Genomic DNA, 18,032 nt, shown 5'->3' on the forward strand with positions numbered 1-18,032 from the left:
TCCGTGCCTTCTTCGGGTATATTCTTCATTAATACAAACAATGCCCAGATTCACAAAATCAGGTTGAAAAACACAGAGAGAGATGAAAACAGCCTTTGCCTTGATAGGCATTCCTTTTAACGAAGTGTTGATTGACTGAATATTGAAGTCACTTGGGACTCGCCCTTTGGCCTGACTTGTTCTGCTGTGTGAAACTTGAATCCCCTCAATGAAAAAGGGTCATTGCGGACTTTTAACCATCCATCTGACAATACACACTACCCTTTATCATCAACTGCTTTACCCTCATTGCATCAGCAAAATAGACAGTATACAGCCAACTTTTGCTTTCCATTCCAGTCAACTTCATTGATTGGAAATGAACAACCACCTGATTACTGCTAAACAAATATTATTAGGGTGGTGGACCATTCTCAGCCACCTTAAACATGGTCATGATGTGCATTGCATTTATCAGCAGCAATTTATAGTCTAGCATCTAAGAGTGAATGGATTTTTATATATTTTTGGGTTTGCCTAAATGTGACTATTTGGTTAAGAACAGTTTGTGTAATTAAATTTGTATTTAATTAGGTGTGTGTAGTGAGGATATAAAGACCTAATTAGATACATTTATATTTAGACCTCTGTCAAAGATTTGGACTTAAGTGGTATTCAGAAGCTACTAGAATTGCATACAGCTCAAGAAATCTCTTGCAACCTTAGATGCACACAGAAACTGACTCAGTAAATTATGGGAGTTTTGACTCGCTTGTTAAGGCTCTGGTTTACTGATGTCAGGGTTTTAACCTTCAGCACTCAAAAGCTACTGCGATTAAGCTCTTGAAGAAGGCCCTTAACCTTATCTGCTTCAGGAGCACCATATCATGGGAGACCCTGCACTCTGACCCTATCTGGGCTATGCAAATATTACAACAGCTTCTTTTGTGGCATCTATAAAGTATAAAGTAAATCTGTGTATTGTAGAATACCCATAGCTTTCTTCACATAAATATTGAAAACAATTTTGGCCTCACCAATTTAACTCATTTAAACTCCACCTTCATTGTGCACCAACATGGTGTGTCTCATAAACGGACAGGAAAGAAAACACAGTGCTGGATAACTCTCCCAACACTGCCATACCTTATAAACTTGTACAAGCATTGGCAATCATCATCTCTGTGTCATTTCAGCAATAGAAGTCTAGAAAGCAGATAATAGCTGCTCAGTTGTGTTCCTGACTTTCACTGTCCCTTTTCACTGAAGTGGGCTAACAAATGGACCACAGGAGACATGCAAAGTAAACCTGAGTAGTAGGCAGACATGGGGAAAATAATGGGTTTGTCCTTTAAACTGCAATATCGGTGCAAATTTCTTCACATCACTAGTTCAGGTAATATACTTCAGCACAAGTGATGCATTGTCTACACCTAAGGCCTTTTTGCAGTCCTCTATTAACCCCATAGGAGAGAAGTAAAAAGGTTTGTATCATGATAACTTGTGTGGAGCCCTAATGAATGACCCCCACTGTTATCCCCCAGTATCTGCATTTCATGAGAAACCAAAAAAAAAAAAAAAGCCAGTATTATTTTATTTCTCATTTAAACTCCAAGCTTTATCTTTTCCCCATTAATTCTGGTATATAGAGTATGATTCATATAAGCATTACATTTTTCCTCTAACCTTTCTGTCTTTTAAATGTTATACGAGAATTTAACAGCAAATAAATGAGAAACAACAGTCTTCATTCAACAGTTTACATGTGCGCAGACAAATAAGCACAGACTGAAGTCCAGACTCTTAGACGATGTGTGTAAGTCCCATAGTAAACCCAGTCTGTCCCTGGTGAGCAGGGCTGTACTGCTCCTTCGCTCCCCTCCTCCTCTTAGAATCCATCTCCTTCTTGAGTTTTTCCATGAACAAAGTCTGACTGCCAAAATCCGCTGATAGTTTTCCATTTAGGCCGCAGCGGGCACAGGATTCAAGCTGTAAACATGAATGAAAGGTCTGAAATGCTCTCCTTCTGCCACTTTCATCACTGAGGGGATATGTTATATCTTATTCACATTGCTTTTGTAGAGACGAGGGGCCAATAAATCTACTTTTACTTGGAGAACATGAACTCTATTCCCTTGGACTCTGTCAAACGGAGCCGTACAAATGCATGCCTGGTCTGAATTTTTACAGTTTTGGAAATGGTGGTGTTGTTTTTTTTTTTGTTTTTTTTGTTTTGTTTTTTTTACTTTCAGAGCAAAGTGTATGGAATTCTTTTTTTTTTTTTTGTCAGAAGGACAATAGAAATGATTTGCCTTGTTGGTTAAAAGACCCCACGAGGAATTGTTAAGGGAAACAGAGACAGTTTGACAGCAGGTGGGGAAGCTAAAATATTGGGATGCTCCGTGACTTCCCAGTGTTTTCTTACCTCCTGACATCACCCTGAAATAAGACCTAATTATTCATGGTTCCCTCATTTCTCTCAGAAATATTTGGCTGCGTCAAACAGGCATTATCTTGTTCTTATAGTACATGTATATGGATTTTAATCTACAGGCTTTCTACTTAAATCGCAAGGGAGTAAATGACTCACCTGCAGCACACATATGAAAACATGATGGAAAGTTCTCCCGCAGAGAGGATTTGTATTGCACATCGCCTTATAATTATGTGAATTATATAGTCATGTAGTCAGTTTAGTTGTGGTTTGCCAGTTGAATGTGGTTCCGGAGGGATTACTATATGAACTCCAGCCTTGTTTAGGCAGATCTGACTGGACATTTAGCAAAAACAAAGAATCACACAGCCTAATAATAGCAATGTCAGAATTCAATTTAATCCACATCCACATTCATACAAACTTTGGACTGTGCACTTCCAGCATTTCAAAGTCTTGATTTCACACCTCAGTATGCCTGGTCTGTTAATACTGAAGGAGATGTAAACACTGAAGGGCAGCTTGTAGAAAAACAAACAAGACCTGTCTCACTCCTCTCCTCGCCTTGGAAGGCCATTTTGCTTAATATATTACTTCTTTAGCAAACACTCGTATAAACTGATTTGGAAGCATAGAACGTGTGTTTAGAAAGCTTTAAAGAAAAAAAAAACTAGCAGACTATTATTTAAGGATTTGAGCCTGCTTTCTAAACTATTACTCACAGGGGATGTGACGTGATGTGATGTAGTTCATCCCTGATGAAGCGAGAAGAGATGGGATTGAGGTTCTCTGTGCTTTCTGGAAGATGTTCCAGTTTGGCGAGGAAAGAGTTTAATGAGGATTGATCATCCTGGCTATTGAGTGTAGCCGCTTCTCCAGTAATGTCTGGCATTTTTACAGTAATCATATTAGCATGCTTAATTATATTCACTTATAATGCTTTTAAATTATAGGTTTAAAATTTGGTTTTCCTGCTTTTGTTAACCTCTCTCTCTCTCTCTCTCTCTCTCTCTCTCTCTCTCTCTCTCTCTCTCTCTCTCTCTCTCTCTCTCTCTCTCTCTCTCTCTCTCTCTCTCTCTCTCTCTCTCTCTCTCTCTCTCTCTCTTTTTCCCTCTTTTTGGAGAGCCTAAGGTTATAGGGTTGAGTTGTAGTGTTCACCTAATAGAGGCTGCTATTGTGTTAATGTAACATAAGAACTCTTTCCTCTCTTTCTTCAGTGCTTCTAATAAGAGTCCCTCAGTGGCCCTGTGTCCCTTCTGCTCGGGCCACCGGTCACAGACCATGGACCCAAAAATGCAGGGGCAAAGCAGACACAATAGCATGATCCTGCACACTACACGCTCAGGTTGAATATTGAGAGAATATCCTGAAAGTCATGAATGGGCTCTTGTCTTCTTTTAACTTCTCAATTTTTAGATGTAGTACCAGATCTTCTGAACATCAAAATAATCCTAAGCATTGCTTTGAAACTGCTGTATTACTCTCCATTTACTCTGAAGCAAAGTTTAGCTTGTCAGGATATATTATTAGAAGTAAAATACACACATGATTATTCCTGACTGCATACAACAGTGTGCAGAATAATAAATGATGTGGTATCACAGTACCTACATAAACTTGCAGATTTTTGTGGTTGGAAATATGTTGTATATGTCCTGATGGTAAATGGGCCTGTAAATTTTGTATTTGGATGATCTGAAAACCACTAATTACAGGGCTCTGTGTAGACAAAAAAATGTAGCCTGATGAGACTCCACTTGTCATTTTGTCTCCAGTTTTCATTTGCTATTTTAGCAAATATGTTAAAGGCCAAAATCTTTTTAACTAATTGCTATCACACTAAGCCAGGATGTAATTGTCAAATCCATAGACACAATTTTATGACCATGAGGGTCTCATTTAAGATTGGTTTTGAGTTTCATTTCTGCATTATGGTAATTAGTAGCATAATCCAACTGTCAGCTCATGATAGAATTTAATGATACATTTTTTTGCGACTTCCTTGTGTATAGCCTTATTGATTCTTTTTTTATATCAACTTTAATTATAGCCTTACACTCTAAAAACCTGATGTTAGCTAGCTTGGATGAATAAAGTCGATCAGCTGGAACACTAACAAGTGAAGAGAGTTTCAAATAAGAAATAAAAACGCACTGACACTGGAGGCTCTGTCTATACATGCTACACAGACATCTCATGTTTATGTGCAGTTTTAATTAAATATTCCCAATTAGTATAATGACGAAATTCGAAAGGCCAAAGCCCCACATCAGGCTCTCTGTGGTATAAGAAACAATGATTAATAATCATGACTATAATTGTTTAAAAAATTATGTTTGACATGTAAACAGATGTTTCGAATGAATGCAGCTGGAAGAAGCAGGATATGGGAGATAAGGACTTTTCCAGGACTACAGATGAGCAGGGAAAAGGCAAATGCTCTTATTAGACTCCAGGGCTTGTGCTCGAATATCAACAAACCGAATCTATTATCTCCACTGCGCCAAGACACACACACACACATGTTGACGTCTTTATATACACAACAGCACAGAACAGAGATGTTACAGAAATTCAAATCCATGAATTTTGGACGCGCCCCCGCGGCCCCTACAGTACCTTTAGTGAATTCATCTAGACAATGTCACTTTAACACAATAATGTGTTTTTAAAAATGTTGTGAAATTTGTTAGTGAAAACAAAGTTTAAAATGTAATTCCTAACTGTTCAGTTCCTGAACATTCTGTCCCGCTGTTGATTTTACATTAATGAGGTCAGACAGTAATGTTGGATGAGGAGCCCTGGGGTGTTACAATCCATCCCAGAGGTGTTCATTGTGGTTAAGTTTAGGGCTCTGTTGAAGACTCTAAGATATGCTAGATAATTGTGTGCTTCAAAACTTTTGGCAACAGTTTTTCGAAAGAATCGCATATGGGTGAAATTTTGATGTGATATGAATCCATATTCGTGACTCTGGCATATTTTAAAAGTCTGGTTGTCTCAGACATGTGCATGAACTCACTCATATGTCTCACTTGTTACAGGGCCATTTACTCGCACACCAGCCTGTTTGCATGTGAGCTTGCAATGCTTCTGCTTTTTGTTTGAATACAGTCCAGATTTTTTCCACCTTCTCCATTTAATGTTGAAAATTACATTGTCTTCCTATCTTGGTAAATCAAAGCAGCTTTTCTGTATTTAGTGAGCTCACAGATGTGCAGTAGTGTGACATCATGGTGGAAGCAGCATGTGACATGTCACTGTAAAGCAACGCCATGATTCCTCACATGCTCTTCAAACTCAAGCAACCTCCTGTGCACATGGTCCCAATTACGGCCCACAGTTCACCACTTTACAAGTGTACACAATAACTCTTAATTTTTTATACTTATCATATACTCATGTCATGATGTATAATATTTTGTGTTTGAAATCGGAATTATACTTGGTTGTGTGTGTGTGTGAGAGAGAGAAAGAGTGAGAGAAAACTATCAGGAGTCAGGAAAAAGTGTGTTCAGATTAGGATGAGTCTTTTTGGTAAACCTCTAGTCTCTTTTACAATTGGGACTATTTGCTGCCCTCTAGTGTTTACTAATCGAACTGCTCATTATTTACTATAGGCTTTTTTCTAAAAAAAAATTTTAAGAAACTTTTCAAAGTCAATCTAAACTTAATTTACCACACGGTGTACAGATTTACGAATAAAAGCAAAATAGTTCTATGTGAATTGATTTGTATGATGCACCAATTACTTTAAGAATGCAATCTTAACTATACACTTTGATAAAGAAGGAATGTGCTTTCCACCACTGTAGCTAAATAAAAAAAATCACAGACCCCCTGGCTAGGCCCCAGAATAGATCACAGCATGTGTTTTTCATATTCTGTCCATTCTATTTCATAAAATAAATGTTGCCCTTGTCTTGTTTAATATTCTAGTGAAGACTTTGACGAAGAAGGCTTCTGCCAGCCATACAGAGGTATAGCCTGTGCTCGCTTCATCGGGAACCGGAGCATCTTTGTGGACTCCCTGCAAATGCAGGGCGAGATCGAAACTCAAATAACCGGTAATGCTTTTCTCAACCTGCCCTTCAGCCATTGTCTTGAGCACTACCATTTTATTTTGGCCAGATGTAAATAAAAACAAGAACGGTACAGTTTCTCTCACACTTTTCTTAGTAGAAAAACAACACTATCTTTTGTTTTGTGTCTTGTTTTAATTTCAACACAGAAAATTGTCATGGAAATGTTAGAATAGGTTTTGTATGTAATGTTGCACGTAAGTAGGAAATGTCTGGCTACCACACACACAGTGAAATTGCCAGATTACCTCAAGTCACTCTGTAAAATTTCAATTATTGTTTGTGCAGATGCAATTTCAGAAATATGAGCACGTTAGAACCAGTGCCAGCAATCTCTCTCTCTCTCGCTCTCTCTGTCTCTCTCTCTCTCTCTCTGAGTCTCTGTGATTAATGTTTTAATGGACGCAATTCAAGGACATTCCTTTCTGTTAGAAAATGTACTCTCACCATCCAGCAGGCTCATCTCTGTATTTTGGTAACTTCTCATCATTGTCCATGAGAAACAACACAGTCTAGAAACCAGACTGACCTGAGACTAGACTTTTCCCATGGATTAATATGACCATTGTGGGAGTCTTGGAGGTCAAGGTGCTAAATCATTGTGTAATAAGCTACTTTTTAGCAGTAACCTGGCCTCCGTCAGCAGTTCTAGTTGTTATTGATGTTTGAGAGCTTTATTTGAGCCAAGCCAGCATCTTAAACATTTCAGATGTCTATGGATGAGACATACTGTGTCAAAAGTTCATTTCTGGTGTATGAGAAGTGCTCAGTTTTCTGTTATCTTCCATTCTTCTCCAGCTGCGTTCACTATGATTGGAACATCGAACCACCTCTCAGATCGCTGCTCTCAGTTTGCCATCCCCTCGCTCTGCCACTTTGCCTTCCCCACATGTGACCGAAGCTCTGGCATCGATAAACCGCGAGACCTGTGCAAGGATGAGTGTGAGATCCTGGAGAACGACCTGTGTAAGACGGAGTACATCATCGCTCGCTCCAACCCCATCATCCTCAAACGACTCAAACTGCCCAACTGTGATGACCTGGCTGCTTCAGACAGCCCTGAGGCAACCAACTGCATGAGGATAGGCATCCCGATGGGCGAGTCCATCAACAAAAGTTAGCATGTCTTTTTCAGTTCATGAGCATTTATTGCATTTAAGTTTCTCCCATTCTAAATATGCAACCTACTGTTTCTTTTCTGACAGATCACAAGTGCTTTAACAGCACCGGTTCTGATTATCGGGGCACCACCAGTATGACGAGGTCAGGCCGCCAGTGCCAGCCGTGGAACTCGCAGTATCCACACAGCCACACTTACCTCGCTGTGCGCTATCCAGAGCTAAACGGCGGCCACTCGTACTGCCGTAACCCAGGCAGCAAGCAGGAGGCGCCCTGGTGCTTCACTCTGGATGAGAGAGTTCGCATGGAGATGTGTGACATCCCTGCCTGTGGTGAGGATCAGTGCACACACACACTGCTCTCTTAACACATTTAATGTTACAAGGTGCCACATATGGTTCTGGATGCATGACTAAGATAATGTTCTATAATTGAATCATTTATAACCCTAACAATGGCATATGCACTTAAAGCAGTAGGGATGATAAACAAAACAGTAAATAGCACTCAGTATCAGGTGCTACTCATTCAGAAGTCATCGAATCAATAATAAATAAAAGTGTGGGCCACAAAGGAGAAATCTCAGAATTTTATAATTGAACTTTCCATCGTTAGTTATTGAATTAAATGTATCAGTGAACGGAGAAATCTAATTGAATGTAATGTGATATTTACATATATTTAAGTTAGCTAAAGAAAGGCTGTGCATTATATACCATTGAATAATTAGTTTACTAATATCTAATTTTGTCTCAATAATTCACTTACATATTTCTTTCATTTATATATGTAGTAGTAATACCAGTAAATCATAAAGTCTAAATGTTATATGTAAAATGTAGCTTAAATGTAAAGTAAAACTTTTAAACTAAAAGCAAATTGAAAAAAAACAATATTGTACAGTAACAAATAAATGTCAGATGAAATAATTCCATGAGCTCAGTTTCCCAGAACAAACTATGGAATACAGATATGACTTCACCAGGCTACACTTCCAGAGCCCATCACATGTTAATACTTTCTCCCTGGACTTCAGATTACTCTCACTTGTTCCCAGTGTGTGTCTCTCAATGACTCTCACTCATTACACAGTATAATGTAATGCTCAGTTTAAGTTTACATCAGAATATACCAAGCTGTTAATTCAGTGTTTTTTCACGCTGTATTGTTCCCTTGTTTTTGCATTGATCCTGTCGGCCATTATTGGATTGTTCTCTCATTTATTAAAGCAAAACTAACTGCAATTGCATCTGTTTCTGCTTTATTATGAAACAGTAAATCATCTAAATGATTGAATGATTCATGCTTGCTTGTTTGTGGTGCTCAGACCCTGAGAAGCGTGGAGGAAGCAGTATGGAGATCCTCTACATCCTCGTCCCCAGTGTTGCCATCCCTCTAGCCATCGCCTTGCTCTTCTTTTTTATCTGCGTCTGCCGAAATAACCAGAAAGCCTCGAGTCCACCGGCCCAGCGCCAGCCCAAACCTGTACGAGGCCAGAACGTAGAGATGTCCATGCTGCCTGCGTACAAGCCCAAGGTGAGAAAAAACAGCCACTGTAACATGGCAGAAAACTAAATGTAGTTAAATACTCCATAGCCAACTAGTCTCTATATATACTTCTAGTACTAGGAAATGAATAGCCTCAAGACCCAAGAACTATGAGGATGGATTTTGACTGTGATTAATATCAACAGTCTTCTGCAATGGCTTAGGACCACAGTTTGCATGAACAATTCTGCATTTAAGTGCCAAACAGTAAACCTCAAAAATGATTAGCGATAAACTTATAATGAAAAACTTATAGCCACTGAACTAAATGTTACAAAATGTAATAAATTCCAACTTTCTAGTCTCTTTATCTCTGTAAAGCTGCTTTGGAAAAATGTCTATTGTTAAAAGCTTTATACTAATAAAATGGAATTGATTTGAAACACACAATTCCTGGACTTGAGTAATAGTACAAATCCCATGTTTTAATATCACTCCTGTAAAAGTATTCCTTTTACATTTCTTCCTGAGTAAATGAATAGAAGTAGTTGCTTTTGAATGTACTTTAAATTTGACTGCAAGTATCAAAACAAAATCTGCTGATCAAACCTTTTTTTTTTGCAGTTTATGCAGTACATAGAGTGAGAAATCCATGAAGAATTTGCACATTAAAATGCAGTGAAGTAAAACTAAAAACACTATGATGATACAGATCTTTTATTTTATGGAGGTTTAACAAAGAGATACATTTTGTTGCTGCCCACCACTGCTTATTTCAATTTTGGACACAATTTTTCAAAAAGCCGTTTTTATACAATAAGCATCTCTCTTATAAGGTTGGCAATGAATACGACAAGACGTTGCTGTCATTGCTAATACTGCTGTACCATGTAGAGAAATAAATGACTGAAATTAAGATTTAAAATGAACGCACTCAGTTTATACATTTTATGTTGTGGGAATTAGAGTTAGACGATACGACACATACTATCATTAAACTATAAGCCAATTTTGTGGCATAGGATAAGTATCATGAAATGTTTGTTTTTTTTGTTTTTTTTAATTTTTTATAAACAATCCACCTGAAACAAAAGTGTACTTTCTGAAAAATGTTGGGCATTGATATAATTCTGCAATCATTTTTAGATTAAAATTTTACATAGCTCAATCAGGCTTTCTAAGTTTGTAGCTGTTATTTAACATTTTTATTATAGTTTTCGAATAAGATTGACTGTATAAAAAAAAATAAAAAAAAGATCACATAATACACATTATCTGTATTGTGGCATCGCTTACTATGGTTTTGATTTTATAGTCATATTACCAAACCTTAATGGCAAATTTTTTATTTTGCAGTTAAAAATTCTTCATTTTTTTGTAAGCTTTCTCTTATTACAATAAACCTCAAATGTTGAATTTAATCTATATCTACCCAAAACATAAACTAGTCAATAAAAGCTGCTAGCCACTAGAGGGTGCCATAGGCAACTTTTTTCATTGTGTTTTTCGTTTTCAACTTTTCATTGACTGTCGTTGTCCACTAAATACTATAACTGTGGCACTACAACAAGATTTACTCTTGTAAAGTTCTTATTCTTACTAACTTGTCTAATCTAATAAAATATATATATAAGGCTGTGTCCAGATTAGAGAGTAGTGTCCAGGTCTATAAACAGTGTAGTTCCCTATAGTAAAAATAAGTAAATGGAGCTTTTGAATTCATAACACTGAACTGGGAAAATAAGGTTTTATGACTACAAGCTGTTGACACGTATGCATACATATTCAACATAATGAAACATAATAAGTCCCAGATGTATTGTACTGTACTTAACATGCTCTCATGCAGACTCAGCTGCAAGTCAAAGTTCAAGACAGGGGTCATGCAGAGGTCATCATTTGTATGACTAATATTTAATATGAGAGGCTTAAGGATGAGACATAGTTGCCTCAGGGAGAGTTGGTTCTAACATGAAACAGCTGCCACTTATATAAGAGTCATGGCATTGTTCCCTTTGCATTCTGGGTAGAATTTCATTTGACCTTAAAGGCTTCTTAAGGCTTCATTCGTCCGCAGTTACAATTACTATATCTATTGACATTTAACTAAAAACAATGTGAACCATTTAGGTGGGGATTAAAACACCATGGAGTGTAATTTTAGGGAAATAATCATTGGTAGGATGGTATGATGTAATTTAACATAATACACTTTGTTTAATTTATTACAAAATGACAAGCTACACATAATGTGGTGGAAAATAAAGCTGTAGTCAGATATTATAGCCACTGTAACACTTTTTCTTAAGATAAATTAAAAAAACGCTTTTGTTTCTAAGCAATCGATGTAAAGGAGAGCACTGATACTAGAGACCCCTTTTACATATGCTAAATAAACCCTCACAGAATCTTTACAGGAAATGCCACCATAAATGCTACAATTCCGTTATGTTTAATATTAGTAGCAGATGTTGTGTAGCGTTCATCACACAAATAAGCTGTTTTTCGAACACTAATAAGATTAGAACAAGTGCATTAATATCAATGGGGTTTTTTATCTGGCAAGAGTGGTGCTGTAGATTGAAATAGAATTAACACTATCTAAATATTGATAGACGATAATTCAGAGGTGCTGTGGTATAAACTCTAAAATTATATTCTGGTGCATGAATGGATCATATACGATACAGTACATAGCTCCAGTTAACATTTTACCAGTGGTGGATGAAGTACAAAAACTATGTACTTGAGTTAAAGATACTGTAGGTAAAATTATGACTCCAGTAAAAGTGCTCCCTTTAAACTCTTAGTTGAGTAAAAGTACAGAAGTATTCAAATGTACTTAAGTATCCGAAGAACTATTTATTATGGCTATAATGTTCCAATTATAATTTTTATCACAAGACTCTTTGCTTAATCACCTCAATTTAAGTAAAAAAAGACTCTTAACTCTTAACACACTGATCTATTAATAGAAAGATATTAATTACTCAAACATTGGTTGATATCTTTTGAAATTATCATGAGCCCAAAACCTTCTTTTCAACTCAGGAGTAATATACCAATAAGCTGTAATCAAAACCAGTTCAAAACCCAGACTGGTGGATTTCTGTGTGTTTAACCAGTTACGTTTTTATCCACTCATAATTAAAAAGACTGATTTTGCAAAATGTAGTTGAGTAAAATAGTACGGTATTTGACATTAAAATGTAGTGAAGTGAAAGTAAAAGTCTCTCCAAATGGAAATTATTAAGTAAAGTACAGATACGCGAAAAAGATACTTAAGTACACTAACAAATTGCATTTACTCGTTACTGTCCACCACTGCATTTCACACGGTCTGTGCTATATTTGTAATACTGCAGTGGAGCTCACTTGCATGCATGGAAGAATATAGCAGTAAATCACTCTCTGCATTTGAAACACATTGTACACCTTCCAATTGGAAGCCTTCTGCTATGTCCATGAATCATTGAGCATAGTAACAAAAGCTAGCTAATAAATCTTCATTCCTATTCATAAATAAATATGAATCTGTCAGCTGACTGTTTACAACAGCTATAAAATAATGCTTGCAGATGGAACACTTTGATGTAGGACGTCTGTTCAGGTCTTCAGCGCTCACTTTAGTCTCTTAAAGAGCAGGGTACAGAGCAGGTCACAGGGTCACAGGTCATCATTACAGTCAGAAGTTAAACTCCTCCAGGTTTCAGAGAGAAGCATCAAAGCAAAAAGAGAGAACTCAATCCTTTACCTAACGTTTAGGCTTTCAGTAGAAAAAAAAAAAAAAAAAATGTCAGTTTTAATAAATGTATTTTCTTTCTTTTGTTTTAATAAATGTATTTTTTATATCTGTTTCAATCTAGTTTTAAAAATGTAAATATTAAAGCAGTAAATGTAAGATACTAAAATGCAAGAGAGATTTGCTTTATAATCAGACTGATGGGGAAAAAATGTGTTGCCTAAATCAGAATACACAAAAACCAGATTCTTAAATATTCTTGATAAAACATGATTTATTAATAATGTATTTAATACTTGTACCTGAAATCACGATCATATTGAGAATATTTGCATTGTGAAAAAATAAATGATCTTTTTCAGGCTTGAGGTTGATTATTTCATTATGGGTTTATGTATAATCTGAGTCACAAAAGTCTCCTCCCAGCTGTGAAGGATGGCGGTGGTTGCATCATAGTTTGACACTGCTTCCTTAGGGCCTGGAAATCATTCCAAACTTTATCATTTACTATAAATATATGTAGAAATTTCTTAGGAGAATGTCACAGTAGCACTCACCTGAAGCTTGATAGATATGAAATGTTATGACAAAATATTTCTTGCAACTTAGTAAAATCAACTTGCACCTAAATTTGACTTCTTCTTTCTTCCTTCTCTCCTCAAGACTAAAGCTAAAGAGCTGCCTCTGTCAGCTGTACGTTTCATGGAGGAGCTGGGAGATTGTGCCCTTGGTAAAATATACAAAGGCCACCTGTACCTGCCAGGGATGGAGCATGCTCAGCTTGTGGCCATCAAGACTCTAAAGGACTTCTCTAGCACACAGCAATGGAATGAATTCCAGCAGGAGGCCTCTGTCTTGGCTGAGCTCCATCATCCCAATGTTGTGTGCCTCCTGGGAGTGGTGACACAAGAGCAGCCCGTGTGCATGCTCTTTGAGTTCCTGCCACTCGGAGATCTCCATGAGTTCCTGGTCATGCGCTCGCCACACTCTGATGTCGGCTGCAGCAGTGATGAGGACGGCACAGTTAAATCCAGTCTGGACCATGGAGACTTCCTGCATGTTGCAATGCAGGTAGCAGCTGGAATGGAGTACCTGGCCAGCCATTTTTTCGTCCACAAAGACCTGGCAGCAAGAAACATACTCGTAGGAGAACAGCTCCATGTTAAAATTTCAGACTTGGGACTGTCAAGGGAGATTTACACTTCTGATTACTATCGTGTGCAGCCTAAAACCCTTCTTCCCATTCGCTGGATGCCTCCAGAAGCCATCGCGTATGGAAAGTTTACCACAGAATCTGACATCTGGGCTTTTGGAGTGGTTCTCTGGGAAATCTTTAGCTTCGGTCTTCAACCATACTATGGCTTCAGCAACCAGGAAGTGATTGAGATGGTGCGCAAGAGGCAGCTGCTGCCTTGCCCAGACGACTGCCCACCACGCGTCTACACACTAATGAACGAGTGCTGGCAGGAAGGACCTGCACGAAGACCCAGGTTTAAGGACATTTATTCTAGGCTGCGTGCCTGGGAAGGCTTGTCATCCCACGCTAGCTCCAGCACACCATCCGGAGGCAATGCCACCACTCAGACCACCTCGCTCAGCGCCAGCCCTGTCAGCAACCTCAGCAGCCCACGCTACGCTGGATACATCTATGGAGCTCCTCAGGGGATACCAGCAGGTCAGATTGCCGGTTTTGTGGCAGCACCAATGACACAGAACCAGCACTTCATCCCTGTCAATGGATACGCCATCCCTCCAGGCTACACTGCTTTCCCAGCAGCCCACTTTGCCTCAGCTCAGGCACCCACACGAGTGATCCAGCACTGTCCTCCCCCTAAGAGTCGCTCCCCCAGCAGCGCCAGTGGCTCCACCAGCACGGGCCATGTTACTAGCGTGCCCTCCACAGGCTCGAACCATGATGCAAACACACCACTTCTTTCACACTGCGTCACTCTGGCTCCTGTGGCCACAGTGCAGGGAGGTGCGGTGTCCATGTTTGGACACATGGCACAAAAAGGGCTGTCAATGGACCCGGCTCAGGCATCACTGTTAGCCGACGCCAACAGACTCATGTACACCGAATCGATCATCACCGCTGACTTGTGAATATAATGATTATAATTATTGATATTTTTTAAACGTTTTCTTTCACTGTGTAAATACCAACTAGCCGGATTGGAATGTAACAGATTTATCTACTATGTTTTTGTGTATGAAAAATGAAAGAAAGGAATAAAGGAAAACCTCCTCATCTCCTCTTACTGAAGATATAAGTATGATACCTGAAGATGACTTTGGGACCCTATCATTTTCTTCTGCTCACTCATTTTTAGTCACAGTGAGCTTGCTGTAAAGAAATACTTGTCTCGATTGCAGCCCTGAAATACAATGGGTATGAACTCATGCCTTACAGCCATTTTAAATGGACTGTGGCTTGATTTCAAGTCAACACTTCTTTTTCGCTTCTCTCAATCACAGTTTGGTTTATCCGTGGCCATTGCAGTAATTATGTGGTTTACTGACTATCGAATACCAGTTGCTTTGTGAATAAGTTGAAGCATTTTGATCCTTTTAACGCTGCATTATCTTTTCAGGTAGCTTGAAATCTAAAATTCTAGTGAATTCACTTAATTGAACTATACATATTCATTGCATAGACTTAAAGCCTTTTATGCCTGACCTCTGTCCAAAATGAAGACATATACAGTACAGACCAAAAGTTTGGACACACCTTCTCATTCAAAGAGTTTTCTTTATTTTCATGACTATGAAAATTGTAGAGTCACACTGAAGGCATCAAGGGCTATTTGACCAAGAAGGAGAGTGATGGGGTGCTGCGCCAGATGACCTGGCCTCCACAGTCACCGGACCTGAACCCAATCGAGATGGTTTAGGGGTGAGCTGGACCGCAGAGTGAAGGCAAAAGGGCCAACAAGTGCCAAGCATCTCTCGGGGAACTCCTTCAAGACTGTTGGAAGACCATTTCAGGTGACTACCTCTTGAAGCTCATCAAGAGAATGCCAAGAGTGTGCAAAGCAGTAATCAAAGCAAAAGGTGGCTACTTTGAAGAACCTAGAATATGATATTTTTCAGTTGTTTCACACTTTTTTGTTATGTATATAATTCCATATATAATTCCACGTGTTAATTCATAGTTTTGATGCCTTCAGTGTGAATCTACAATTTTCATAGTCATGAAAATAAAGAAAACTCTTTGAATGAGAAGGTGTGTCCAAACTTTTGGTCTGTACTGTATATATTACATTTATGGTATTCCTTCTTCCCTGATTCTTCCTGTCATATCGGTTTTAATTCTACCTGCTTGACCAATGTATGCTAGTCTGTAACTGTGTCAGGCGTCACTTGAAATCAGGCTTTTCTGTTGATTTTGCTTCTGTTTATAAACAACAAAATATAGCTTATAATTGCACTTACACCGCTTTTGATTGAGAAAAATGCAGTTTCATGACGGAAGTGTTTCACATTTGCTTAATTAACATCAAGATGTTTGTCTGTACTTAGCGAGTATTTTAAAATCAATAATCGATTTTTTGTAGAAAGAATGAATTACCGCTTTTTAAATGGTAATGGTAGCATTTTGGCTCTGTTTTTACATTCCATTCCAATTATACTCAATCAGCAACTTGGACTAACTACCTATCCGTCTATCAGTCAGGCTTTTATCGTTCTAGCTGTTTGGCTGAATGACTGTGCAATTTATTTGTTTCCCACTGCAAACTCGATATAAAATAGATTTTCGATCCTAGGAAACAGCTACATCAGCAGTTTGCCAACAATTACATTTTTCAATTTAGTTCAAGTTTGACCCATTTTATGTGGTTATTAGCTACATTTAATATTGTGATCTGTTCCCAGTGCCTTTCTGAAATTTACGGCAGCTGTAAACCATTGTTTTCTCACCAGATTTGTTTTTTTTCCGGGTTAATAAACAGGTTGTATCATTATGGAGAAAGCACAAGTCACTCTGTCCTGAAGACTTCCCTTTGATTCTTGTATTACAGTCATCATCAGGACTGTACAAACCATACAACTAAATGTATATGTTTTATAAACACTGCCAATTGAGTATATGCAGAGGGTTTACAAAGGCTCAGAGTTTCCTTATTTTAGATTTAAAGTGAATGCATTTTATTGATAAAACCTGTATCTGCCAGCTAGTATAGTCATGTTCTTAATTTCTTTGTGTATAAAACTTGTCTAGACTGGACTGGGAGTTTTACCTAGAACATCAAAGGGATCAGCTGCACTGTCTAGTCAGTAACTCTTTCTAATGTTTAACTTAGTTAGTTGCTATGCAACTATTGGCTGCAGATGTGCACCAGGGTTCAGACTGTTATTCAGAGTACAGTGAAAAGCTTACACATACCAAGCTAGAACAATCTTCTCCAGAAATGCCTTTTTGCCTGTGTCATAACATGTTATGGCATATTATGACTGAACAACACCTTGCTATGCATGTAATAACTGATATTTGAATTAAGTTTATTTTTAAATCAATGGTTTATTTTTGTACATTTTGTATCAACAATATTTGCAATATTCTTGTACCTCATACCATATTGCGACTCTTGGTTTTTTTTTTTTTTATGATATGAGCTCATGTTTGTAACATCGACAAATCAAATCTGTTCTTCATATATTTGTGTCTTCCAACATTTTCCTTGAGGAATAGCAGAGGTTTTCTACAGCTGTTTGATTAGATTTGTAACCATAATCACTTGTCAAAAACCACTTAATACTGAAGACTGTGAATCGTATTATGGCTCTTTATAGAGGGGCGCCATTAAGGACACAGTAAATACTTCTTAAACGTTTACACTCTTTATATGTCAAACTATGTGGCCTTGATTTTTTTTTTTTTTTTTTTTTTTTTTTTTGTGAGAAGAATTTTGCACAAATATTTTGTATGGCAAAACTGCTATTAAACAACAGGTTTTTATTGTCATCTTGAGAATGTTTGATTATTTTTGGATTCAGTGTAAAACATTTATTTAAACATAAATTTGACATTTGTTTTCATAATTTTAATTTAATCAGAAATAAATGTTAAATAAATTAAATGTAATATTTTTAAATGTGTGCCAAGTATTAACATGCAAAGGCAGCATGGTGACAATAATTGGGGTTTTTTTGCAGGTAGTTACGTATTTGCAATAATGATGCCATGTTG

At 37.7% G+C, this 18,032-nt stretch overlaps 1 protein-coding gene across 1 annotated transcript in view; it reads left to right on the forward strand.

The window, feature by feature from the left end:
- Window positions 1-17,807, forward strand: part of ror1 (receptor tyrosine kinase-like orphan receptor 1) — a 122,655-nt gene extending 104,848 nt beyond the window's left edge. Inside the window, exons 5-9 of the mRNA XM_083566173.1 lie at window positions 6,353-6,480; window positions 7,294-7,611; window positions 7,701-7,946; window positions 8,942-9,150; window positions 13,508-17,807. Of these exons, the coding sequence (XP_083422299.1) occupies window positions 6,353-6,480; window positions 7,294-7,611; window positions 7,701-7,946; window positions 8,942-9,150; window positions 13,508-14,947 (2,341 nt within the window). The 3' untranslated portion in view covers window positions 14,948-17,807. The remainder of the gene's footprint in view (window positions 1-6,352; window positions 6,481-7,293; window positions 7,612-7,700; window positions 7,947-8,941; window positions 9,151-13,507) is intronic.
- The last annotated feature ends 225 nt before the right edge of the window (window positions 17,808-18,032 follow it).

This window comes from Silurus aristotelis (genome assembly GCF_946808225.1).
Source record: "Silurus aristotelis genome assembly, chromosome: 2".
Taxonomy (NCBI): Eukaryota; Metazoa; Chordata; class Actinopteri; order Siluriformes; family Siluridae; genus Silurus; species Silurus aristotelis.